The sequence below is a fragment of the Nothoprocta perdicaria genome, unplaced genomic scaffold, assembly GCF_003342845.1.
Source record: "Nothoprocta perdicaria isolate Ctin4 unplaced genomic scaffold, notPer1 scaffold_36, whole genome shotgun sequence".
Lineage (NCBI taxonomy): Eukaryota > Metazoa > Chordata > Aves > Tinamiformes > Tinamidae > Nothoprocta > Nothoprocta perdicaria.
In genome coordinates, this window is record NW_020455599.1 from 4,173,525 (window position 1) to 4,200,497 (window position 26,973).

The following is a 26,973-nucleotide window of genomic DNA, read 5'->3' on the forward strand; positions in this document are numbered from 1 at the left end:
TATATACGGTTTAATAAACATTTGTCCATAAGTGGCATCTTGTGATCCCCATCTGTAAAGCAGGAGGATTAATTTGCATGTTGTTTATTATTTAAATAGCAACAGAAATTATACTGAGTGTTTTACTAGAGCAGCGGGTGTGGATCTCTGCACTAAAGAATATGGAGAATATAAGTAGCCTTGGCTGGGAGAGTACGGAGGAAAATTCTAATTAAATAGCTACTATATAAGGTCACCAAAAGAATTTGTTAAATTATTTTAATAGTAGTCTGTAGAAGTAGATTTCTAGGGATAACAATTAAAAAAAATGTAGCAATTAAGAAATGGAGACAACTTGCAGGTTGTATTTTCATCCTGTTTATCTTGGGAGATAAATGCATACTGTAAAGAGGTGATTAGAACATAGGAATGGCTACATTGGGTTAAATAAGATCATTATGTAGTTTGTAGAAGACTTCAGTTGAGTGGCTAGGAGCAAGAGCAAAGCAGAGATATGAAGGTTTCCCCAAAAATCTCTTGAAGCCTCCAACTGTTTTCACCTCGAGGACTTCCTGAGCCAGATGCATCTTTACATACTTGAAACCCCTCAGAGGATCCAGCTTCTGTGAAATTGTCCAATCTTCATGTGAGCCTGTGTAAACTTTCAGCATTGAGAACATCCCTTGGCAGAGAGTCTCAGATGTCTGCTACCTCCATGGCCTCCCTTGTGCTTTGAAATTTTCTTCAACCAGCTTCATTTGCCTCCTGATTGTTGGCTTGGGCATTATGGTTTTGTAGCTTTCCATTGTTCTCTCACTTCACGGTCTCTTTTCTAGACTTGAAGAGTTCTGGGTAATTACCCTCTTCACGTGGAAATTGTTCTGTGCCTTTGATCATTCTTGCAGCAGCTCTCAGGACCTTTGTGTTTGACTCCTCAGACAAATCTACTAAGTTCACAAAAGCAATGTTGATGTTTCCTAGCTGTGATCTTGATCTGGCTTGTACTGATTTAACAGAACAGTCATCAGTCTTTTACAGCCTTGAATTAATCAGATCTCATCTTTTTTTAAGAGTCATTCTCCAGGTACCAAAGAGTTGCACATTACATACCAGGACTAATTAAGCTGTTTCTTTCTGGAGTTTGTTTAGACCTGTGTGTGATACTGTAGGAACTTGAGCATTACCTGTCAGTTTGCTCCGTAGCCCCATCCGTTTCAGACACACTCTTCAAGTTCCTCTCAAAGGATTCCAGCATGGGAACATACCCAAGATTTTTCCAGAGTTCACAGCAGTGCAAAAAAGTCATTAAGCTTCTCTTTGATGGCCCTGTTTTCTCTGAATCTCCTTTTATACCATGATCATCACTTGGCATTTCAGACTCTCTGGCAGACCTCCTGCTCCTCGTGTGTTTGAAGAATGATTTATTACTCATTTGATTCCCCTTCGTAGCTGTTAGTCCAACTCATTCTGGCCTGTCTTACTTCATTTATTACATTTAAAGTGCTAGAGTTTACAATCTTTCCTGTTTTATTTTGACTTGATTTTGTTTTTCTGAAGAATGCCTTTTAGCTTTTAGTAACCTTCTGTGAGCCATGCTCATGTCCTTTGGTCTTTCTGTATAGGTGGTGAACATCAGTTCTCTGCTTGGCGTACGGTTGTTTAAGCAGCTTTGCTGCCAGTCACATCTTCCTTCTCTAGCTGTCTATTATAAATTATTTTAACAAGATTTCCCCAATGTATGTAGTTACATGTTTAGAAGTTAAGCCTAAGTGCGGCATTCCCCTTAGTTTTCATTGCTCCTGTGCAACCAGTGCTCTACTGAAGTGCGTTACGGCCACTGGTACCACAGACAGGTACCGGCTCTGCAGCCGTAGGACAGAGAGGGCCTTGCTCGTGCTGCTAGGCACTAAGGCAAGCTGCAGGGCTCCTTCTGCAGGTGCCCAGAGCAGCAGCTCCAGGGAGCAGCAGCTCCGGGAAGCAGCCTTTGGCTGTCGCCTGGTCCCTGTATCGTATCCCGTTGGCCCAGCTTGCCCGCGGCCTCCTGAAACCCCAGCACCGTCCTGCACCCCGGCAGAGCGGCTCTCACTCGGCGTGGTGCTGCCGGTGCTGCCCTGGCCTGGCCCTGTGCAATGGTCCTGGCACTTGCTGCTCCTGCTTGTAATCCACGTGGCTGCCAACTCTCCAGGCCTCTGACACTTGTTGAGCCCGGGATTTGCTTTGACCTGTTTCTGAATGAGCCCTGGTGCATAGTGTGGCTTCACCACTGGTCGCCTTCCCCGTGTGTCCTGGGGTGATACTAAATAGTTTTCCACTGATTGTTTTACCAAATTGGCCCTGTGACAATTGCGTCCGTGCTTTTGTTTGAGGTTGGCTTTTCTAGTGCTCCCAGCCTTCGCGTGGAAGCCAGTGTGCTGTTGGGTTTGCTGCTTGTCACCTGCTTGATCTGAAGTCACTTTTCCTGCTTTCATTCTTTCTTTTTCTCGCAGTCTTCACGTGATGACCCGGAATCTCCATGTCTTTATGCGTAATAAAATGTTGTGCTTGAACCCTGTGTTTCCTCTAAACACTTCTCTTCAGTTAAAATCAAAGAAGTGTTTTGTTTATTTGTTTTGTTTCTGGAAGATGCCAGCAAGGTACACTACTCTGGTGTTTGAGTGACCTCCAGCCCTCCTGTACAAATATCTTTGCTGCAGAAATGCTCCCAATGAATCTGACTTGTTGCTCTTGCACCACGTTGCCAGCCAGACATTAAAGCTCAGTGTCTCCTTGCTTCCCTGGCGTGTATTTTGCTGTGGGAGTTCCCTCCTTTGCCTTCCCAGTGTTAGCAGGCCCTAGGTGGTCTCACCTGGGCTTCTGCGTGGCCCGTGCTGGGAAGCAGCGTGGGTGCTGTGCTCGGCTCTCCGATCCCGCGCTCCTGCCGTCTCTTTGCCCAGTGGTGACTCCAACAAGCAGTTCATCCGTGCGTCAGCAGAGGAGGGGGTATCTCAAAAGGGGTGGATCTGGTCACAGCCCCCGTTGCCTTTCAGGTGAGCGTGAAGGGAAAGGAGGTGCAAGCAAAGCCGGCGCTGCGGTGCTCCCTCTGGGAGTTAGCGGGAAGGACGGCTACCAACCTCTGGCATCAGTAATAGGGACAAATCAAGGTGTGATAGTAAAAACGACAGATTGTTCTTGGACATGGGGTTTTAAACATGTGTTTAAATGTGGCTTTATATTATTATTATTGCCTGGCAAATATTGCTGAATGAATGTAATCAGTTAACCTTAGGCTGAACGGGCATGTGTTTATATGTTCAGTAAACAGATTTATCTGTGTGTCAGAGACTCAGTGGGAACAGTTCAGATATCTAAGCATTGGTGTGTAGTTCCTTTTCAGATATGCTAAGATATCCAAGACCTCTGCATAGGACAGACAAGCGTGGCATTTGTGAGAGACCCATCCTAGAAGGGAAAAATCTTATCTTTTATCTTGTCATCTGGAATAATATAAAATACCAGTGTTGAGGTGGAGAGTCACAAGCCCGTGAAATAGGGGCAATATTGCAAGCTTGTTGGATGTCCAATTTTTAAAACATTACAATTCTTTTTGTCATTGTATGGTATGTGTGTTCATTTGCCCATTAGTAGGACTGGAAGGAGGTTATTTTATGTTGCAGTGTTTATTTGAATCCGTTATTTGTTTCTTTGTTTGTTTGTTTTCCCAAAAGATGCCTCTTAGCCAGGGAGAAGTCTGAGAAAGATTGAACTTGACAAAAATCAAAAACTGCCCAACCACAACTATTTTTGTGGAAAGTTTAAACACATGTGGATATAGAGTTAAAAATCTGGGGCTTCTTGGCAAGAGATTTCACAAGAAAAATAGTACATTTCTCTTTCAAAGCCTATTTTAGAGTTATGTCTTTTTTCTGTGGTTTTAGTTTTGGGTGACTGCCTTAAATAGTTCTTCTCTAGATTTACCTAAGAAGTGTGCTGCCTATGGATAACTGCATAGTTAACATAACTGTTTCTGTGTTTTGAGGTTGGATATATGGAATTGTGATGTTTAGAGCATAGTATTTTGCTTAGATGTTTTTCCTGAAAAGAGGAACTCTATAGCTCAGGCTGACGCTCCATAAGAGGCTCCAAGGACTCGCACTTGCTCCTGGGTGGAAGAGCAGAGTCAGGCTCTGCTCAGCTGAGGGCCTCCCTTGGCTTGAGGTTAGCACGCAGCTGTAGCCCCCACCTTGGCTTCGCCTTACCCGCTGTTGTGACTCATGTTCTCGCTTTGCTTGGCTCTTCCCGCAGATCCCGCCCCAGTACGGCCAGCAGGGCGTGAGCGGCTACTGCCAGCAGGGCCAGCAGCCCTACTACAACCAGCAGCCCCAGCACCTGCCGCCGCAGGCGCAGTATCTGTCGCAGGCCCAGCAGAGGTACCAGGCGCAGCAGGTAAGCTCCCGCTCCCGCCGCTCCCGTGCTCGCCCTGGAGCGCCAAAGGGGAAAGCATCCCGTGCACGAACAAACAAAACTCAACCCCGCCTCACCTCTCCGAAAGGTAGCGCGGCTAAAAAGGGATCGGACAACATGGGTTTGGAAATGTCTTGGGGGATATACACACAAATACACATGCACACGCTTTCAGGCTTTTCATTCAGTTCATTTGAATAAAACTGATTTATATACCCCAACAGCTATAATGTTTTTCAAAAAAAAAAAAAAAAAAAAAAAAAAAAAAAAAAAAAGCAGTTTCTTGATCAGATGTCAGGGAAGGTTAGAGATTTTCTTTTTTTCTTTTTTTTTTTTTTTGGCTCTGTTTTCCTTTCATTGCGTTATTCAAGAAGATAGATACTATGAATAGCTGCTGCATCCAATATGGACATGGTTTTTGGTTTTCACTTTGTTTCATTTTTGAGGCAATTAGAGAAGTTCAAGACCTTCTGGAACTGTTTCGACAAGGGAACCACTTGAAAGATATTTTTACTTGATGTTAAATGTATGAATTTGAATGTTTTCAGTTTGCAAATGCGGTCAGTTGAACTGTGTGATTGAATACTTGTTGCAGTTCTTGATTTGAGTTTTATGTCTTGGTCACTGAGTGATTTTATTTATTTATTTATTTCAATCTACTTCTAAGAGCCTGAGAAATAACCCAAAGTTACATAGGGAACAAATCTTGGATATCCATAGTTCATGCTGCTCCTCTGTGCGCTGGTTAAGTTCTGTCCACAGGCTCAGCTGCCCAAATCAAAGGGGATGATCTGGAAGTGGAAGGATGAGTCTAAAGTACACTTGCCATCCTGGGAAATTTAGGAGGAAAAGGGAGTTGCTCAACACTGGATGTTAATGGAAGCATCATCCCTTTTTGCAGATTCCTGGGGAATTCTGTCAGACTTGGTTGATTATCATTTTAGAATAATGCTGGGGCAATGTAGAAATCTGAACCTGAAATAAAAATGCGTTTAAAATAAACTAACAAAAGATGCCGTAAGTAGCAGTGATACAGGAGGCTTCACTCCTTTGATTTTAAAGTAAAGTTATGATAATTTGACTGTGTAATTGCATGTTAATTTTTCTTCATCTACGTTCTAAAAATTCCACTGAGACTTAACTTTTTTCATTAAAATGCTAGGTCGTTTATGAAATGGAATTAATTGTATCTGTGGTATTTTTGAAAATGTCACTCCTTTCCAGCTTTTGGCTTATATATAATTGTGACTTTAAAAATCACAGTTTTGTCTTTCAGTTTATTTTTCTTATTTTTTGCTTTGGCATTAAATGCCTAGTCTCTTTACTATTTGTAAATATTGTGCATATTTTATATATATAAATCTTATCAGTTTAAGACCTAATAATATGGCTAATGAAGTAGTAGTAGGGCTCTTAATTTCTAAGGAAACACAGATCCTCCTACATGTACATATCACAGTTTGTAAAATTAAATTGTTGCAGCCTTGGAGACATTTTACATATTGTCAGTCGAGTGGATTGAGCATTTCAGTTTAAAAAATACATGAAACATACTGACTCTGCAGAAGGACATATGAAATAACAAGATACTGATTTATTTCTTAATGTATGTTCCAATTACATATTTTTTGCCATCAGAGTGAGTAGAGTGAAGCTTTGTGCAGTGAAGTAAAGGTTATCGTAGAAGAAGTTGTAACCAAAATGAGAGGAAAGCCTCCCGTATGTTACAGATTGTCTAGAACTGAGACAAAGAGAAAATCAAGAAGATTTCACAGGTAGGAGAAAACATTAGCCTCTCTGTTGTCAAGCAGCTTCACTGAGGATTTCAGGGTCAATTGGAAGAATGTCTAGATCCAGGTATTCTGGATGGCCTCAAATTGTGGCCTCAAATTCAGCAGGCATTTTTGCCAGAATTTGCAAATTAGTGCTATACATCAACTCCTCGTGTACATATGCTGTGGTGTGGGAATTGCTCTGGAAATCATTCATGGCTTGTGAACAGTTGGTTGATTATTCTGTTTTTCTGTAGTGACCAACCTTTATTAAATTTTGAACTCTGATCCCAGGGTCTGAATTATGCAGGATTTTTCTATGTAGAGGTGAATGTTTTATACAGATGATCAAATACAACTGCAGTTACTTTAAAACAGCAGGATTCCTTCTTACCTTGAGACTCGCTCATTTTCTTCTCCCTTTCTCCAGACTAGTTCCATGGCTGGTTCCATAAGCGTTTCTCAGGAAGGCTTATTAGGCTGAACACCTCCTCTGCAATGTTGCTCTGCAAAACTTCCCTGCTCTGTTCTTGTTCCCTCAAATTAGCAGTTTGGGAACTGATAATTTAAAGACCCAATTCCTGAATCAAAAGAAATTAAAGTCTATTCTTTTGAAACCTCAGCAGTGGTGTTCTTTCTGTGTCGGTGACCCAAGGTAGAGTTACTGTGAAATGGTGAATGGTCCGTGTGGGATGTGAAAACTAACCCTAATTTGAGAGCGTATGGCAATTTCTGCATCCGAGATAAAGGTTTTCAGTCTTCACTCCTTATCTTTGGAAAAATCTTTTAAAAGCTATGGTTGATTAAAACTCTAGCAAGAGAAATAGGAGATATTCATAAAATTTAAAGAGCTTAAAGGACTGAGTTACCTGGATTTCATATATTGTGGAGCCTTAAGAAGAGAAAACTCGGAGAGATCTTACTGCTTATTTTTTACTTCTGGCTCATGTAAAGGGCTGGAGAAAGCAGAGCTGAACACTTCTCAGAAGGCAATGGATAGAAGTTGGGACATGAGAAATTCTAATTCCATAAAAGAAAAAAATTACCGTGGCAATTTTTAAAAACTGGAAGATGGATCCAGAGAAGCTATTTAATATCCATCCTTGGAAATGCTCGAGATTTGACTGGACAAGGTGCACAAGTAACCTTTTCTTAGTAGATTTGCTTTGATCATGAGGTTTGACTAGACTTCTCTTTTGAAGTTCCCTTCAAAATTGCACGATTTCATGATTCTATGATGAAATATTCAAACTATAGTTTTAAATTATAAAATCATATTATACCTGTTGCACTAGTTAGTCTATCTTTCCTTTTCCTCCACCATTCTCTTAAAATATCAGTATTTCCTATTTAGATAATTCTGTCTGTGAGGAAGCGTGAGGCTAGGGAAAAGCCCCTATCCAACCACTGGATCTCTCAGTTGTCCTTAGTCTTGCTGCTCTTCTCAATCTGCAGTTGAATTTCACCTGTGTTTTCTGTGCTCTTCATTCACCATGGTGGTTTTTTTTTTTTTTTTTTTTGGAATTGTATGGATTTTTTGCCCCCCTTTTTTTTTTAATCTCCCCCAAGGATTTGGCCTCAGGTGGAGAAAATGGCCTTGGAAGACCCTTTTTCTGCATGCTGGATATCCAAAATTATGGAAGACTAGAAATATTTTTTTCCAGGATATTGTAGTAATGTAATAATGCATGATTAATCCAGGAGAAAATATCTCTAAATAATAATGATACTGAACTAGTGTTCCCCCGGTCATGGAACAGGACGTTATTGTTATGGTTGCTCTGTGGATACATAACAGGGAGGCAATCTTTGCCCCAAAGAGTTTGCAGTCCAAATACTAAGAGTGGCAGCAGATGAAGCTGGATCAGTAAAGAGGCGCAAATAAAAAGGACAGTGCTGCACAGAGTGACAAAGCAGCAGTCTAAAGAGCCACAAATAGTCCGATTTCAGAGCGCTATTAACATGGAAGACATTCAGCTGGGCAGGATATTCGTGTTATTCTATTATTCCCATGGGCAATTGAGCGTTTGATGAGTTTCCAGAGGCACCGAATGTTTACTCGAGTCATGATGCTAACGCTCAAACGGAGGCCAAATGGTCGTAGCTTTTACAGGGGATGGCCCTTTATTTCTCCAGTGTTGCCTGTGGTCACCTGCCTTCTGGGCTAGGGAAGCAGTTTTGAAGCCACCTAAGAGGGTGTTTATTTTTGCATGGAAGTTCTGTGCCGAGATTCCACCTCCACGTTGGCTGTAAGCAGCTGACTCCAACATGTCCATGTTGGGATCAGAGGAGTCTTCCTAATTCTGTATTTCTTCATGAAGTTTGAGGGTAGGCTGCACTGCTGCCAGAAACAGGCAAGGCAGAGCCGGCCTTACTGCATGGGCTTCCTGAACGGTGCCCGGAGAGCAGCAAGTCTCTGTTTTTTTCTCTCCCCTGTCTTTGGCTCTATTTATTTAGCATGTCAGGTTGTCTGCAACGCTGAAGAACTACTTCTACTTTAAAATTCAAGCTCATATTGAATGCATTTATAGAAATGAAATAAGTAGAAATTATGATGATTGCAGTGAAAGATTATTGAGGTTTGGGTGGTACAAAGTCTCCCAATTAATAACACGTAAGCAAAAATTATTTTTATTCCATTTTACGGTTAGGGAGAGATGGAAGCTGTATCTGCTATTAAAGGTACTGCAGTAGGAGAAAATCAAGATTGTTCTTGTTCTTATGTGGAAAAAAAATCATATTTGCCTTTTTTTTAACTTTATAGTAAAAAGCCTGAAAAAATATTTTTAAGGTGGGGGGATGTTTTGTTGAAAAGCAGTCTTAAATATTTTTAGGAGCTTCCCCAGTGTAAATAGGAGCACGTCCCGTGCAATTCCGTTGGCGTTTCTGTGCTGGGCAGCGCCCGCTGCCCTGGCAGGTGAGCCGGCCTGTAGTGGGGCAGCAGCTCCGAGGTGGGGAGGTTTCGTGCCCTGCTTTAGGGTGGATAAACCTTCTCCGTGGTTGCATTCCTTGTAATTGAACTGCTTTTATTTCACGACAGAGAAGAACGATGTCAAATGGGGAGAAAAAGGCACTTCCCTGTAATTTGTTTGCTTTTCCTAATGTATCTTCCTTTCCTTACTGCCTTTGTAGGTTTGCGTGTATGTATTTACCTTGGAGATTATCAAGCCTGAAGTGGTATTTATTCTGGATGGATGATGGACTTTTTCTTGCCATCAGTTTCCTTTGATGTAAAATCCTGTAGTGTGGTGATCAGATATTTGATTTTGAGAGGAAAAGTGAAACGAAATTTCATGCAGAGAGTGTTTTGGTTTCGCTGTGTCAGAAAGAAGCGAGAGCGCTTCCGTATCCAGCTGTAGCACTCAATGCTGTGCTGTGGATCGGGGAGGATTCTTCATTTCTCGTGTGCAATGGAAGTGTGAAACCCCTGCTCCTTAACCTCGCTTCAATATGCAGCCTTGTCAGTAAAAATAAACAGATGAAGTAATCTGGGGCACCGTCCCACTGACCTGTGACTTCCTATTCTTCTCATCAGCAGAGAGGGGCAGAGGGAGAGGGGAGTTTATTTCAGTGTTTGAGTCGCTGTGCGAGTTGTTCAGGACTTTGTTAAATTGAGTGCGTGATGTTGGGGGGAGAGGGAGTTTGTTAAGAGGTGATTTGATAGTAATACTGGCTTAGTTTATTACAGAGCTATGTCGCTTACAACGGAGTTAGTCATCCCCTCTTAAGAGCGGGAGCTTGCAGTATAGAAACGACTGAAAGAAGAGTTTTGCTTTAAGCAAGTTTGTTGTGGTAGCAGATTCACTGATTATTAGCTAGTGCCAGTAGATGTAGATATATCCTGGTTTACAATTTTTTTTAACCTTTACTGCTTTTTAAAAGGAAGAGAAAAAAAAGAGAGTAAGAGAAAGATGTGCTACACTACTGCAGAATTGCCCTTGGCAGGGTTTTTCATCTTGAAATGGCATATAAATGAATAAATGCTTCAGTTGTTTTTGCAGTTTTAAATCTTTTGCCATAAGTAGAAGTGATATTTTGCTCAAGAATGTCATGTAATTGCAAGCTTAAACTGTCATCATTAAACATTATTTTGTTAAGATAGTCTGATATATGTTTTGGATTCTCACGCTTTCCAACTGGCTTTTAAACAGCCGTGTTTATGTATTTTCTTGTTTTATGTCGCATGTGTTCATATGTATCAGGAGAGGATCGTGCCTTTGAGGTTTAATGTGCTATTTTTATGAGTTGGGACTCTTACCGCTTTTTTGGCAGTTCAAATGGATCTGCAAAATAATTACGGTCTCACTCTTATTTAAACAAAACCAGTGATTTTATTCTGCACCTGTTAGTGTTATCCTGAAGTTGTCTTTTGTTTGAAGCTCTCCTGGAAGCTCTTTGCTTGTGAGATTTCCGAGTAGAGCAGGAATGTGTCGATTTGTTTTCTCACACGCAATTTTGGATCAAAAGGGAGGCAAAAAAGGTGTTAGATCCTCAGAGTGGGGCACTTGTGCGTGCTGTTGTGGGGCACTGGGCTTTCTGGCTAACACTGAACACAAAGAGACTGTGCCCGTGTGTTTTCAAACCATATGCTTGTGGTTACTGTGATTTCTGTAAATGCCTTAAAGGAATAGTCAGGTAATTCAGGCTCAGTGTTCAGTCTGCTTTTATTTAGAAGAAGGAGCTGTTTTATAAACAAGCAAACAAACAAAACCTCCTCGCTGTCGGGCTTTCCTCAAATGTTCTTGAAGCTGGCCAAAACCTTGTTTTTCCCTCTCGTGTAGATAACACCTCCTGATGTGGGCGAGGTGCCTTCTCCGAGCTGCAGCCCAGAGCCGAAGGCCGCGCTTTCATTCCGCGCGCGGCGCCGGGCTCGGGGGCTCCCGGTTACGGCTCTGCCAAGCACGGCCGAGTCCCCACGCAGGAAGGCAGGAGCTGGCAGGAGGGCACCCACGTGGGGCTGCTCCAGAGGGGACCCCATGTTGAACAGGTCTTCACCAGGTGCCCGCCGCTTTTAATAAAAGTGCTTACTTTGCCCTCGTGACAAGGGCTGCTCGATTGGTTTCTGTGTTGGGTTCAATGAAGGCCGTAAATTCTGGGTTTATTTCTGAGCTGCTGGTCAGGCCTGAACCTCTGTCACAGGCCCTGGGTTATCAGGCGGATGCTCCTCGGCTGGGTTTGAGCGGGGCCTGGGCCGGAGGGGCTGCTAGCTGACTCGAGGCAGTCCTCCGGTGTGCGAGCAAAATGGGAAACTAGTGCATCTGTTTCCACGTCCCAGCTGTGTGACGCGAAACCAGCACAACTTGTGTTGTGGCAAAACGACATTGAACTACTAAAGTGATTTTGGTACCCCGATGATGAAGTTTTGGTTTGTGGTAGGTGAGCTGCTAAAGTTCCCTGAGCATGTTTAAATGGACCAAAAATGTCAGGCTGGGTGTTATGCGGGTTTCACATTCATTATAGAGTTACGCTGATCATGGTCGCAAGTCCAGCTTTGAGTTTTGTGCCTCACCACAAATCTTTTCCACAAAATCCTTGATCTCCCAAATCATAGAAGCCTAGAATTAGCCGTCAACTCTTCTGTAGTCCAGTCTCAGACTGTGCACATTTTAAGTAAAACTCCCTCAGAACACATGCGGCCTTGCAAGTACCACAAAGGAGGCCACAGCTTAAAGTTACAATGAAAGTTGCTTCTTGTCCTTTTCACTCCTGTTTTTGCAGCCCTCACCCCTGGATGAATGGTTGTGCTTAATATTTGTTGTATTACGAACCACTGGAAAAATGAGGACAGGACAAGTCAGTATGTTAATCAGAGATTTTCCTGTCAGGAATATAGGAAAGCATCCTTTGTGAAAGTTGGCTGTTAATGTTACAGGAGAACTCGTAATCAAAATTAATATTTAGAATAAATTGTTGCCTTTCATCATCAAGAGTGATTGACACCCCTGCTTGTTATGAGCCATAAATCCTTCATGGATTTCTTTGTCTCAGCTACACAGGTGCCTGGTGCCCAATGTCATATCCCAGTGTCTTGAGAAACTGGGCTTATTTTTAGCACAGGAGTAATCATCTTCTTTCCGAGGTAAAGAGGCACAAGGGAGAAACGGTTCCTTCAAACTGTTAACCCAAAATTCGGAGCTTTAGCAAAAAATCCTTTTGCTCCTGCTGTGTATCTATAGATCATTTTTTAAAATTATTTTTATTTTATATTTTGGCATATCCAGCCTGTTTGTACATAGCGAGCAGGCAAGTGTCAGACAAGGAAGTGGCTGGATGAAAATCCTCATGCAGGTGTACACATTTTTGCCACCTTTTCCAGCCTCCTTTCTGTGGGCAATGAAGTGAGAGATGAAGGAAACTAGCAGTATAACTTTGTATAAAAATGGATATTTTGGGATGCTGAATCTTGTGTTGTCGACCTGCTTCAGATTGTTATCAGACCGATACCAACCTTGGCTTCTTGCATCTGTAGCAGAGCTTAGGTAGCAGATCGGGTGCAGGAGCAAGGGGGACAGGCTTTCAGCAGCTGACTTCCAGACACACTCACCCTGCCTTTAATCTTGGCTCCTGGAAAAGCCACTGGTGGCCTCTATCTCTAAAAGTTGTTTCCTTACCTCGCTAAGAGCTGAAGTGATTCAAAAATAAGAGAAACACTTGAAATATTAGGAAACATACTTGTGCATAATAATAGTTCATCTATACTTTGCTTTTCTTAAGGATAATGTTTTCAGGAAGGACAAATTGGTTTCAACACGTGCAGGTTTATGGATTGGAGTTGATCAGGTTTCTGCTTTCCTTTAAGCTCTTAGTTGTGTGTTTTTGAGCTCTTGGTGTGAGGGGCGGCTGCGGGAGCAGCACACGTGGCTGTTTCCCTCCCCAGGTCAGGCTGCCGAGTCAGCTCCGGAGCTCAGTGGATCGGCAGCTCCTGTTGTGCTGCGTCTTCTCCCAGTGATGGGAATAGCTGATTATTGTCCGTTTAGGGGATACTTCTGTTTGTTCAGCCTTGTTTCTATCATCCCAGTAAATGTCAAACCTTCCTTATTTTTTCTTCCCCCTGCAGTGATTTATATCTGTATTTGAGATCGTAATAGGCGCTTGCTTGTCAGCCTTGGAGTGCTGTCTTCCACAATCAAGTAACTGGAACGAATAGGTCCAGGCAGAAAACAAGGATTATTTCCTGTAAACTCAGAGCTGAGCACAAGCACAAAATTGAGGGCACACCACGAAGCAGCGTTGCTGGCACTGGGGCAGCGCAGGCTTCTGTTTGCTGAAGGCACGATGACCAAAATCAAGAGACTGCTTTTAGACTTCCAGACATCTTCCTTGGCCATGACAGTGTTTTAAGGAGAGCATTTAGAGACGTGATTGAGCCGAATGAAAAATGACTCCCATCCATTGCATTCAAAACCTTTAATGTTGGTGTGCATCATTTTCCTCCATATGTATCTGTCACTGTAGTAACTTGTGTGTGATAAGTGACATTATTGGGAAGGGCGAAGTATTTCATATTACAAAGTGATACTGCTGTTTATAAAATGTAACAAAAAATACTTCTTTCTCTGTTTTATAAGTTTCTAAAACACTGTTGGATGAAAATAATCTGCATTTGCTTCCTAGCAATCCTGTGGCACCTTCCGTTTGAAGTTCCCCGGTTAAGGTTCAGAAACGAAGATTGTGCATGAGTATATGTGTGTGAGATGAGCAAAGTGTACATGCCCTACGCATGACTAGGAGCTTTTTATGTACTAAAATGAAGTTAGTGTATAATACCATATAAGCGATGCTGAGAATTTCAGCTTCTGTATTGTGAGCATTTTGCCAAACTTTCAGAGAGAAAAGATAATCTGGGAGAAGAAGGGAGGTCTACCTGCTGTTCTTTCCCTTATGCCAAAGTGTGCAGGTGTTGGCGTGCCAGCAACCCCCTGCTTCTTTAACAGAAACCTTTTTGCAGAGTATTTTAGTGCAGAGATGGCAGTGTTGTATTTGATCATTTTTACAGTCTAATAACTTCAATATTCATCAATAAGTATCCTGAAACGAAAACTTCTTTATCTCAACTACAAAACCTATGTAGAATCTGTTATGGATTTAATATGTTAAGCTGAGGGAAAAAATGTCTTGTTTATGAGTTTAAAAATACAGTGATAATTGAAATGTGTGTATTTATTTCTCAAAAGAAAACAAAGTTCTCATCAGTAGTTTGGCTCTGATCCACAAAGTAGTATTATTGTTCTTCTTGTTACAGTGATATTCTTATTTCAAGTTTTTAAATTCTGATTTCTCCCAGTATTTAAATTGCAGAGGTTAATTAAAACAGTTCTTTATTCTGGAGCTTCTTGGGAATATTACCCTCACAAAGCCTGCATTAAATCACTGAAGTGATAGAATTGCATTTGCTTTATAAGATACCCCTACATGAGCAAAGAGAAGGCAGTTTATAGTTTGATGCCGTTAATTGCTTGGCATTTAGATACTGGCACAGGAGTCTATTAATTGAGTTGATAGTAAAACTATTGGAATGCGGGCTTAATTCAAACTGTTTTGTTTTAGGAGATTAGTAATCATAACAATTGTTGCTCTTGTTACCGCTGCTGTTATTAGCTTGATTTTATTTTAATTCTGAGAACAAAATTAATATCCCGGAAATATTTTTATCTGTACATTTGAAAATCAGCAATAAGTTAGATGAGTTTTCAAAAAGATACCTGCTCATAATATAGGTGTTTATTTAATGTTTCGTTAATCTGATGGCTTTTCATAGACAAGTTTTCTACAGAAATGTTACGAGATAAAAATAAATCCCATTAGAAATGAAATGCTAACAGAGGTATGAATTAAGTGATGAAAATTGAAAAGTACTAATAAATTGACCTTTTTCTTTAAATTTTACACATACTGTATATATTCCAAATTTTAGTGGCCCTTTAAATTATACCTTATGGCTAGTTGCAATACAACGATATTCTTTTACAGCCTTTAAATTAACATTGTATATCTATCCCCTAGGCATGGGGAATGTAAGAGTTAGTTAATATCTTCCGAAAAGTAGTTAATAAAATTTACTGCTGTATTGTTGCTGTACTGTTTGCTGCCTCTATTTCTTTAATAATTGAAGATATTCAGTGAACATTTAGTTTCTTTCTTTATTGAATTACTGTTTTGTTGTTAAGACACTATTATCTAAGTATAGGTCTCTGTATTTTATATAGATTCATTATCCTTTCCAGTATTTTCCTTTTACTGTATTTATATCCTATCATAACAGAATTTAATATATGTTTCTGAATGTGTGCCTGAAATCTTAGAAAGCTTTTTCTTACTTGTTTCAATCAGATATAAACACACACACACACACACACACAAAAAAAGAAAAAGAAACATCGAGTCAGGGTGAATAAGATACCACTTCCTAAACACGTTTACATGTTGACAAAACCACTAGGTGTTTTTGTTGTGGGAGACGGGAGAACAAGCGCTGCTCTTTGAGAGCCATCCCTCGCTAAATCAAGCTACGGGAGAGCGCGGCCTCTCGCTCCATTTCCAGCCTCTCACTCCAATCTTCTGTATGGTTTTAGTTTTTCTTGCCGCTTTGGGTTTTTTTTCGGGGTTTTGTCTGCCGACAGCACTGACAAAGATCATCTTTTGTCATGTGCACAGGAAAAGGGGGGGTTATTGCTGCTTTATTACCTAGCAGTCCCTCACCACCTTCTAGTGGCTGTCACTGTTTCTTCACTGGGGTCTCAGAGAGCAGGCGGTGGGTCTGGCTCCAAAGAGCTCAGGAGTTTTCCTCACTACCCACTACCCATTTTCTGCCTTCCTCCTTCCACCCCTCCCTATAGCAACCCGGGTGCAAATGCTTTCTTTTGAAAAATTGTGGTTGCGGTGGTGGTGGTGAGGACTCCTCAACCTCGAAGATTAAAGAAATAGTTTGCTTCTCCTCTTTGAAATGGTGTTTTCTGCAGTTCAGTGAATTTCTGCTTGCACTGGACACTTCCTTCTGTAAATTACCATTCCTTCCTCTCTTTGCGTGGAGATATTTTCCCACATAGTGGCTGGATTAGAGGCAGTTACACAGATATTCTGTGGCTTCAGGGCAGTTGCAGAAGGAAGGGCTGGTAACCCTGCTAATCGTCTTCCTCCAGCAGCCGTTTCTCTCCACTAACTGTAACGTGCCGGAGCCCTTTCGCTCACCAGCCGGTCTCGGTAACCAAACAAGTTCAGCTGAGCCAGAAACTCTACTAAAGTCATTATAGATATTTCTGTATCCCAACTTTACTGCTTGCTCCTATGACTCTCCAGTTGATAATTAGTAGCTAAGCCTCATTTCAGCCCTTTCTTGTAAGGGAGACTTTGGTAGAGTGTTAAGGAATAAGTCCCTGGGTTGTGATATAAATGTGGTCTATAACATACAAGGGAAAGAGACAGAGAGGAACTTGCCGCTCTCCCTTTTGTTTGTTTGTTTGTTTGTTTGTTTTGTTTTACTTCAGTGATGCTCTGGGTTTTTCTTACAGAGTTGGAGGTTTTCGGGAGCCTTCAGAAGCACCCCTGTCTTTAGCCCCCAGCGCAGTTAAAGACGTGCCCCACATAAAGAACATGCCGAAAACAAGCTGCCAGCCTGCAGCGAGGAAGCGTCATCGCGGGGTACCAAGCTGCACGAGCCGCGCGGCCGCAGCCGCTCCCGGCGCCGCTTCCTGCTCTGTTCCTGGGCCGGCCGCAGGGCCGCCAGTCCCGGGCACTGCTCTCACCTGCTTTTGGCGCGAGGCCCTGTTTGGAGCTTTGGAGCTCCAAACGTTTGGAGCCACCACGCGCCCCATCGTGTGGCGTCGGGTGGTGGGGCGCCCCCCATCGTGTGGCAGGGCCCCGTCGCTCTGGGAGTGGCTGCCTGCCCCATGGAGGGAAGTGTTCCCTCATGGAGGGAATTGTTCCTCCAGTGTTTAGCCAAGGACCCGTTGGACAGGGTAGAGTCACAGGAATGTGGTCATTTGCCCCACACGGGTACAAAGTGAGGCCGCGTGAAGGCACTGACGCTGCTCTTCTTTTTAAATATAGTCTCGTCTGCAAAGAATGGGCAGGGAGAGGAAGGAGTAGGTGTAGAAGATGAAACTGTGATTGGGCTGCGCGGCCTTCTAGGGTTTTTAGGAAAAGTCCAGAAAGTTCTATAAACATCGGGGAATTCATGGAAAATTCATATGTATTTTACCTCTTATTTCCAAATTATATTTCTCAGATTATTACGTCTTTAAGGTTCTCTCTAGTCTATTCATTCACGTTTGAGTCACATCTATAGAGAAGAGGGTCACACTGTGTCCTGGGGTGGGGGTTGCCTATAAATTAAGAAATGATAGCTGTTTGTCAGACAGTGCAATGCCAACCACTCTCATATGAGCATAAATGTGCATTTTTTCACCTTGAATATTCATTACAAATATGAGAGATTAAAACTAGAAAAGATGACTTGTTTCAGTTTAAAGCCACTGTTCATACGCTCTGTTCCATGGAATGCAGTAGCTAAGATGAGGTGAAAAAAAAGAGTACAAAAATAAGAATTTCAGAGAATGATTTAATCTTTAAGCGCTTTCTGCCTCACTAACTTAACATGGCTCCTCGAGGCCACGTAGGCAAGACATATGTAAAAATGAATTAGAGTGTTTAGGAAGAAAGACCCATCTTCTTACTAGGTTGTCTCCGAGTACCTGATATATGACTAGAAGCTACTCTGTCCAAACAAATAACATTCTTCCTGTAAGATGTGGGAGGCAATTTTGATCCTGTCTTAGTGTGTTCTGTGGGGGAAAAACCTTCCGAAGTTAGATAGTTATCATAGGAGAGCAAATATTTTAGTGGGGCTCAATCTGTAAGCCATCGAATCTTTCAGGAAATCTTCTGCATCAGCTACTAGCTGCTACAAGTATATTTTTCTCTTTTCCTCTGCTGTGTCTGGAGACTTAACTTAGTGGACATTCTGTGATAATTGGGATTCTGGGAGGAGCAAATGGTGTTCCCATTGTGGTCATTTATTTGAATTAGCTTGAAAAAGAGACCTAGGAAATGGTGAGTTGTTACAATGAAGCCACAGCCATGTTGGGAGGGAAAGCATTTGTTTGAAGAAGATAAAATATCTTTGTAACAATGAGACATCCAGACTGGCAAGTTGTCCAGATTTCACCAGGTGCTTGGTAGGTTTTCTGCCCGAGGTATTAGATAAGATTTCTGAATGAACTGCCTCGTGTTGGAAAAGAAAAGGAGCATTTCGCTTTGGCACTTCCCTGAGGCTTTTGAATCCCTTTAGCACCTGCAGTGAAGACTGAATTAATTTGGTAAGTTGAAGGCCTGAGTATATCACCTATGTTTTGAGGGCTCTGCAGTCCTGCCCTGGTTGGGCTGTGGGAAATGATCACAGAAGGGTGGGCTGTGCCACTGAAGCACTGGTCAGCAAACAGCATCAGCCTCTTGCAGTACGTGCCAGGTTCTTGCTCTCTGCCTCTCAGGACAGCCACCCTCCTCGTCTGCGCTCAGATTTTGAGGTGCTGGTGGTAGGAGATGTGATCTACCTCGTCTGTGTATCACAGAGTTTGTTCCCTTCATCACCTAAACACCTACTTGCAGCTTGGAGGGGGTTACCAGTTTGCCCCCTGGGTTTACGTTTTCCTCCAAGCTCAGTCTTACCTGCAGTATTTTGCTTACAGGGTGTCCATCTGTACAGCGTGCAAGTTTGGGAGGTGATGTGTTAGGGTTGGGTAGGAGTTAGCTGTAGAGGGAAATGCCCATTTTGGTAAGTGGTATTTTTATTGCAGTTTTTGTCTCAAAAGGTAGGAAGAGGAGAAAATGTGTTGGTTTGGACTTACCTACACAGATCCTTTGGTGGTAACAGAGAAGATCTTTGTATAGCCGCTAGCGTAACCCTTTCTGTCTTTCTGTTCGTAGTGGCCTTTCAGAGCTGACTGAAGTAATCTTGCTTGTAGGGTTGAATGCTCCTTTTGGCTCTTTTACTGAGTCCCTCCTGACCTTCCTCCTGAAGTGGTCTGGGGGAAAAATAAAAGTCCCGTTTTCAATTTTACTGTTAGAATCCACTGCTCTCGTGCTTGACATGTTCTAAGGATCAGCCAACTGAATCAACAACCAACTGAATCGAGGACACTGAAATAGTTTTTAATGAGTTTTTCACATTTAAGTCTAGTATATTACATTGCATAAATGATTTTTCTTTTGTAAAACCATCATGGTACTTATCTTCCTGGGTGGTCGGGCTATCCCTCTGAAATATGCTGCAGCAGAAGTGGATGAAGCCTTAATGATATTTCTCACCCAGCCCTTCTTTAAATGTGGTTTCCCCCAAACGTTAATGATTTCACCATGCTTTCATTTTCTATTAGAAATAATTTAAACTATTTCATAATTAGATCTTATCTTCTTCAGCATAACTCTTAACAAGCATGTATTTCATGTACATTGTTTTGAGCATTTTCAGCACTGTGTTCATTCAGTTTTGCAGAGAACATGTAGATGTGGGCAGACTTAGTTGTTTTAAGCTATGTCCAGTCAGTCAGTGAAAATGTGACAGAATAAACTCTGCTTGTCAAAGGGTAGGAGGTTTCCTGGCTGTCCTGCTCCAGGGGCGTGGCAGTGCCACCTACCTGGACCCTGTTTGGTGGGAGGCTGAGCCCAGCTGCCGTCTGCCCACGCTGCAACCAGGGAGCATTTTGGCCTTCTGCTCACCAGCCCTCCCACGTGCTAATCCTGGTCAATGACGCTTAAGAAAGCTAGTGGGGGAGAGTGAGTTTTCTTGCAAATTTTAAGTTACACCATATTACAAAGGGGTCTGATAACTGAAAGAGGCAACACAAAATGAGGGGGGAAGTGCCTGGCTGCAAGAATTACAGGAGGGAGGAACCTTAACCTTTCTTGCAGGCTGTTATATTGGCGCAATTTGTGTCTCAAAGCCCTTGTGTTGGTGAGATCCCCCGCTGCTGTGTTATGGAACAAAGATCTTTCAGTTGAGGAGTGATAACATCACACGCCTCATATCTACAGACTGGTAAAATGAATATAATAACAGCAAATAAGAGGGAAGAATGTGTCCTTCCATTTCCTTCCATACTTCATAGCATATGTAAAATTTAAGCAATGTATACCACAGTTTGCAGAGTGAGCTTAAAACACACTCGAACAGGATATAAATAATAACCAGTCTTGGCTTTGTGACTGATAACCAATTGCTTATCATTATTATCTAAATATAGTAGTTGCATATCGATTGCCTTCTAAACAGCCAATCCAAATGTATAGCTTTTAGGCTGCTTATATTTGTATTTGGGTAAAATCCATTTATCTTTGTGTCTTATCTACATGTTTTACAGTATAATTTTTTTGAAAACAATTGGAACTTCAGCTGTTTTCCAGTACATGTTTAGGACTTGCTGATTATTTGTTCGAGTGCCTTTTCTAAAATACGATGGGGAAACCCTGCTTTAATTTTTTTTTTTTTTTTTTTTTTTTACAACTTTGTTGACAGCAGTGCTATAACAGTTGCTATATGCCAAGTTAGGAAGTTTTGAGTGGGAACTTTTAGCCTTCTGTTTATAAAACCTTGGATTTCTCTCACTTGTACACTAGTAGACTTCTTTCTTCTATGGGAGGGAGATTTTACAGTGATTTATTTAAAAAAAAAAAAAAAGAGTAATTTTCATTTGAAAGCTGATGTCATGGACAGATAAAATATTGGAAGTTAAAAGGCAGGGGGAAAAAATAGGGGCTCCTAGGAGAAGTTTTAGCCCCACTGTCATTGGGAGACTTATCAGCCATAGCTGGACATAGCTGTAGCACGTGTGGTATCTCCTGTCATAAAAATCCTGATAAATCCATTCCTGGCTGCTAGAAAGGCAATGAGCTTTCCAGATCTAACGTGAGAATTGTGTGCGCCGCTTGTGGTGGGTTGTTGTTGTTTTCTATTCCAATGACATACAATTTAATATGTCTTTCTGTATGTCTTATTTTTCAAAATCTTGTTCTATAATGTGCTGCATGTTAAAGATCTAACTTCTAACACAGAAGAATTGGAAGAAGGCAGTAGATATCCTCTCGTCCATTTTTCAGTGAGAGGCGATATTAAGCACTATTTTTGCTTACCAGGCCAACCCCTTGATGAAACAGGCAATTGCTTAATCATGATTTTATTTATTATACAAATGGACTGTTTTCATTGGACAGTACACACATCCATGTGCGTTTAATGACATCCATCCCATGCATATTTCATCTGGGAGATTCCCATGTCTGAAGTTACAGAGCAAAATGCTCCCTTTGCTTCCCAAGAGGCACTTTCCAGGTTTCTGGAGATCAAAGTGCCCAAGGGCTTTGCAGTGCATGTGCGAGTCCTCAGTCCACCTCGTAACTGACACAGATGTCTGCAGGACTTGCTTTCAGGCCAAAGCCAGAAGGGAACAAATAAATCCAATTTCTCCAGAGGTGGAAAAGAGAGTCGTAGATGACAAAGGTGTCATCTCCAGGTTTTACATGTGCTCTTCAGCGTGTAGAAAGACTTTTCACAGGTAGCCTCCGTAGCCCAGCTGAAAGGCAAGAAACTCCGTTGGGCAGTCAGCGTTTCTCCTGCCGAAGCGTGCTGCAATCCCGACCGCCCACCCCCGGAGCTTCGGCAGGAAAAGGGCTTTCAAATAAAATATTGCAAACATGTGGGAACAACCAGGCCTGGTGCTTTGTAAGGGATTAATGGTTCTCTCAAAATATAAAACATGTTTTGCTTCCCAGGAAAATTGTTCTAATCCTGTAGTGTCTGTTTGGAAAAAGGAATAATTGTGTTCCTAAAATGATCTCTCCTAAATTGAATATTCCATTTATCTTTCTCCACCACTCTCAGTATTTTTGTTTTGTTTTGTTTGAACAAGTGGCTCTTGTTTGGTCCTTTTTATTTCTTTTTTCCCCTTTTTTCTTCTTGTTGTTGATTTTTAATTAGACCAGTGGGCCGGCTGCTGAACTAGACGCTCAGCGCTCCGGCGGCGGCTTCATTGCAGGAGCCTGCGCAGCGACAACAACTGGGGTGCGTGTGCACGAGTGTGCGTGTGTGTGTTTTAAATAAAAGGAAAGCAGAGGTTTGCTCATTTGTTTGCCCATTGTGAAGCTGTCCCGCACCTTTCTCCTCCTTTGTGGCGGCCTGAAGGCTGCTGAATGGCGGCCTTGTGCCGTTTGTTGATTTTAAACCTCGCTGTTAATCCACAGGAACCTGCTGGTGAGCGCAGCAGGAGAGCTCTGTGACAAGTGGAAATCTGGCCGGGGGGGAGAAGGGGGGTCACCGGGGATAATAATCATTCAGCCAGCGGCCTTTGTCACCCTTAAGCCTAATTGTTACCCTCTGCTGGTAACCGCACTGAAGCGCTGGCCTTTTGAGCGCTGCCTCCTTTCTCTTGGCACCGGCGCAGCGGCCATCGGGGGGCTCGCTGCCCTGGGCCCCATGGAGCCCCCTCCGTGGGGCGGATGTGGCCAGGCCGAGGCCGGCGGCTGCCCCTGTCCCCTGGGCCGGGCCGGGCCTCCCCGCGCTGCGGGCGGCCGGGCCGGGCCAGGCAGCGACTGGCGTGGCCGCCTGGCTGCAGGGGCTGCCCCGCGAGCCGCAGCCGCCCCGTTGGCTGCAGGGGCTGCCCCGCGAGCCGCAGCCGCCCCGTTGGCTGCAGGGGCTGCCCCGCGAGCCGCAGCCGCCCCGTTCGCTGCCTCCGGCGCCCTGCGCACCGAAACGCGCCCGCCTTCAGCCCCGCGTCCGCGCTGAAAGCAGGGGGCTGGCCCCGGCAAATCAAACTTGTAGGTGCTTTTGCAAACTCGGTGGCAGGGGGTGCAGAGAGAATTAATTTAAAGCCAACCAAGAAGAACCTTTAAGGTGTAATATCTTTTCTAACAGTCAGAAACTGGTTCTTCCACTTTCCCTGCCAGCCGCACACGCTAACGTAGGTATTGCGCCTCTCTTGTTTTCCTTGAAGAAGTTAGGGTAGAAGCTCCTCATGCGAGGTATAGTAGCTAAAATGCAGCCTGACCCCAGGGCTTTGCAATGGGCAAGTACCTGTGCATGTGAAGTAAGTGCGTGCTCGGGGGTGGGTTGGGGGGAAGGAGAGCCCTCGGGCGCTCCCCACGCCGCCGCCGAGCGGGTTGTGTCAGCACCGTTTGCATAAGGTTGCTCAGGCTTGTGTGGGGAGGAGAATCCCGGGGCTGCTGGCGCCGGCTTCGCCAGTGCTTCTGGCCAAGGGCACTTCTCTCCTAAGCAGATGGGCGCAGTAGGGTTCAAGCAGATGCAGCAGGTATTTTGTGCGCCCCCGTCTGAAAGTGGTGCCGGCAGTGGCAGTGCTGAAGGCAGGGTCCTTGTGGGAGTCTCATTGCAGGGCGTGATTACAGGGCGATTTTCAAGTCCAGTCTGGTGGCTCCTTCCACCTGGCTTGTATTGTAGCAAAGGATTTGATAATATACCTAAGCATTTGGTAAATGTTTTGACCACTTTATGCTTGCTACTCCTTTGCAGTAAAAGGAGGTCTTTTATGTAAGAGCTTTATTTTCAGTAGTCTGTTCATCTGTGTGCTATAGGGGGATGTTTCCCTGCTCCTGGTAGCCGTGTCATTGTGCTGTTTGGGTTTCTTTATGGAGCGCCAATCATTCTGGTAGCTGTGTGGGCCTGATACTCCCATCCACAAGAGTTCACTAATAAAATCTTGTGATATGAGAAAAGGATCAGTTCTCAGCTGTTATGTCTTCAGTTTTCTGTGATGTGGTTTTAACTGTAGCTGCTGAGTCTGGTTATTAATTCCGTTGCAACTGTTTTTGCAGGACATGTCTCAGGAAGGCTATGGAACCAGATCTCAACCCCCTATGGCCCCAGGAAAGCCTAACCACGAAGACTTGAATCTGATCCAGCAAGAAAGACCATCGAGCTTACCAGTAAGCATCTAATGTTTCTGTTTAGTTTCTACAGTGTAGTATTTAAAAAATGAAAACACTTAATGTAGGACTTAATTGTATCTAGGATGAGCAGATGAGACATACTGGAAAGAAACACCAAACAGGAGTAATAACAAGCTGTTTTTAAAAATACTTCGAGAGTAGAGAGCTTATATATGAGCAGATTTTTTTCTTGCCCAGGCTCTTACCTATTCAAAAATACCCTTTTTTGTGCACAGCCATGTTTGTGCACATGGGTATTTGCATAGAGGAAATGGATTGATTCTTTTCTTTTAGCTTCGGCAATTCCATATTTCCACAATCTGATGGTGAAGAGGCTTTTGTTACTCCTATCCCTTTTCTGAGGATTTCAGTAAGTTTTGATTTAGAACACAGTCACCGTGAGTTATTTGTTTCAAATTCCAAACACAAGTAATAAGCTTGATGTGTTAATTCTGTGTTAAATGCTCCATTCAGAAGTCATAATGGCAGCGATAGGAGGCCTTTGGATAGGTTGATCTTCTGGTTAGATGATTATTTTAGAGTAACCTTTTTTAGTTCTCGGAGATCTGTGTTTTTTGCTGTGGAGGAAACAACACAAAATTAATTTGCTCTGCTTTGCAGCTGCTTGTGTTTTTGAAGGTCTTACTTCACTGTAGTAGATGAAAGTCCTCTCTGACCTTGTTTTTCTCTGCCTCTGTTTGGGAGGATTTTGTTTGTCTGTTGTTGGTAAAAGAGCATAAACTTAAAACAGCTAGAATATATATGCAATGTAAAAGATGAACACTGTTTAAGTAAGCTTTGACTTGCAATAATGTATCAGAAACCTGTTGGGCATTTCCTATAAGGTCACTGAGCTGATACTCATTTCTAGTTGTTAGAGGGATCCTTTTGTATGCCTGCCTTATCAGCGAGCTTATTTGTGAAATTCAGTAGCTTGCCTATCTTAGCTCTGACACATGCCACATTGGCAACCCTTAAAAACGGAAAAGCATTGAAAGTCAACTGTAAGTTTTCCAGGAATGCCTGATCACTGAGTAAACTGTTGTCACGTGATGACAGTCCCATTCCATAGGCCTCTCCCAGATTCTGCTCTCCTCCTTTCTTTCCTTCCATTCCCCTCTCCAACCTCCAAAGCAGGATCACCTTAATGGCTTTAGTAAAAAGAAATATTTTGGAGCTTCTTTTAAAAACAACTGTTATGCAATAAACAACCTCATAGCCTTTTAAAGTTAAAGCTTTAAACCCTAGGAGGTAATCTGTACAGGAAATGCTTTACATGCTCTTTCAGATGCATGTGCATCTTAACACCAATTTCCACTGCTGTTCCGAAGAAGAGCTACCTATTTACTTTGAGCTGATTTTGATATTTTATTTTATATATTTAAGGTTTAAACAGGTCTCAAAAACAAATGTTTGCAATTAGTTTAAAATTATTGATGAATTGAATGGTGAAGAAGTCAGATAAAACTTCTTAAAAACCCATGATAGTAAAAGGGACTTTTAATCTCCCAGTTTTTCATAAGCAGTATATATTAGGATAGATGGAAGTTACTTATTAACTAATGGTCTTCTAATTTGCCTGTGATTTTTTCTTAAATGACTGTCCTACTTTTAATCCATCCTCTGTCCTACCTCCATCATCATAATATCTGAGCAGACTATTGGGTATTATCTGTGTCCCTAAGTGTTTGGTATATTTAGTAGCTCATTATTATTCTTGGTAGGAATAAGTTGGTGGTATTAACAGTGAATGTTAACCATTTTGGCCACATAGCATGGGCCTAAATGCTGTTATTCATGCTGAAAGGCTTTGATACATATCCACAGACCACTTCATATACTCAAAAACTCCGCTGTTTGGATAGGGAAGGGAATGGGAGAGCTTTTCATTTTGTATTGGGGCAAGGGGTACCAAAATTCAGAACTGGAGCTGTGCACATGTGGCTGCATTGTTTGTTTTCGTAGTGTGAACAAACTCCCCACGATCTTATTTCCAAGTAAAATGACTTGGAAATTAGGAACAGCCCCTCCATTCTAACCGTGGTGAGCATGGTAAATGCTTTCATATATATGCTCTATATGGGGTAAGCATGACTTCCGTGCATAAACATCTTTACCCTTAAACAGAGTTCTGTGTCTAGGTTTGGACTACTCATGCAAACCTGGGAGCGCTCTCCCTCGTTCCGTATCCCTGCTTATCGGGTCACTTTGGGATGCTAAAGGCAAGTGCCTCGTGCTGCTGTCCTCGAGGGCGCGCAGCGGCTTCGCTCTGTGGGGCAGTGTGAAACGGCTGCAGCGGGGCTGCGCCCTCCATCTCCTTCCGTTACGCCGGGGTCCTTGCAAATCGGCCTGCTAGATTTCTGCTGTGAAATCACAGCAGCTCCGCAGCGAACTCTTACAAATGTCCAACACCCACAAAAGAGATGTAATAACGAATGGTGAGTGGTGTTCTCTGATGTGGCTTTTTTAAAAAAAATAAAACACACAACTTTTCCTGTGGTGGATTTGCAGCCAGCCCCATTCTGCAGTGCTAAATGCTGACTTGTGTCATCTTTTTCAAGAGTGTTTTTCAGCAAGTTTGTGTCACGGTGAGCACAACTAAACAGCTCAATAGTTGTTCCGTTTCCTTCACACGTTGTATATAAAAGTCCCGACGTGAATGTTCCCATAAAGTTCAAAGCAGCCAAATTTGTAATGTGGGCTGGTAACAAACGACTACGAACAAAATATGGCTTTATTAGCCACTTGTAATGGCCTGCCAGGTTCCATACAATGCTTGCTTCCCTCGGCCCTCAGTGCTCTGCTGTCTGGAGGCTTGACCTGGAGGTCTTTGACCATGTGGGGCCTCGGAGGG

At 42.8% G+C, this 26,973-nt stretch overlaps 1 protein-coding gene across 1 annotated transcript in view; it reads left to right on the forward strand.

The window, feature by feature from the left end:
* The window catches only part of ARID1B (AT-rich interaction domain 1B), a 312,324-nt gene that overhangs the window by 70,569 nt on the left and 214,782 nt on the right, over nucleotides 1-26,973 (forward strand). Inside the window, 2 exon segments of the mRNA XM_026044358.1 lie at nucleotides 4,261-4,401; nucleotides 24,006-24,116. Of these exon segments, the coding sequence (XP_025900143.1) occupies nucleotides 4,261-4,401; nucleotides 24,006-24,116 (252 nt within the window).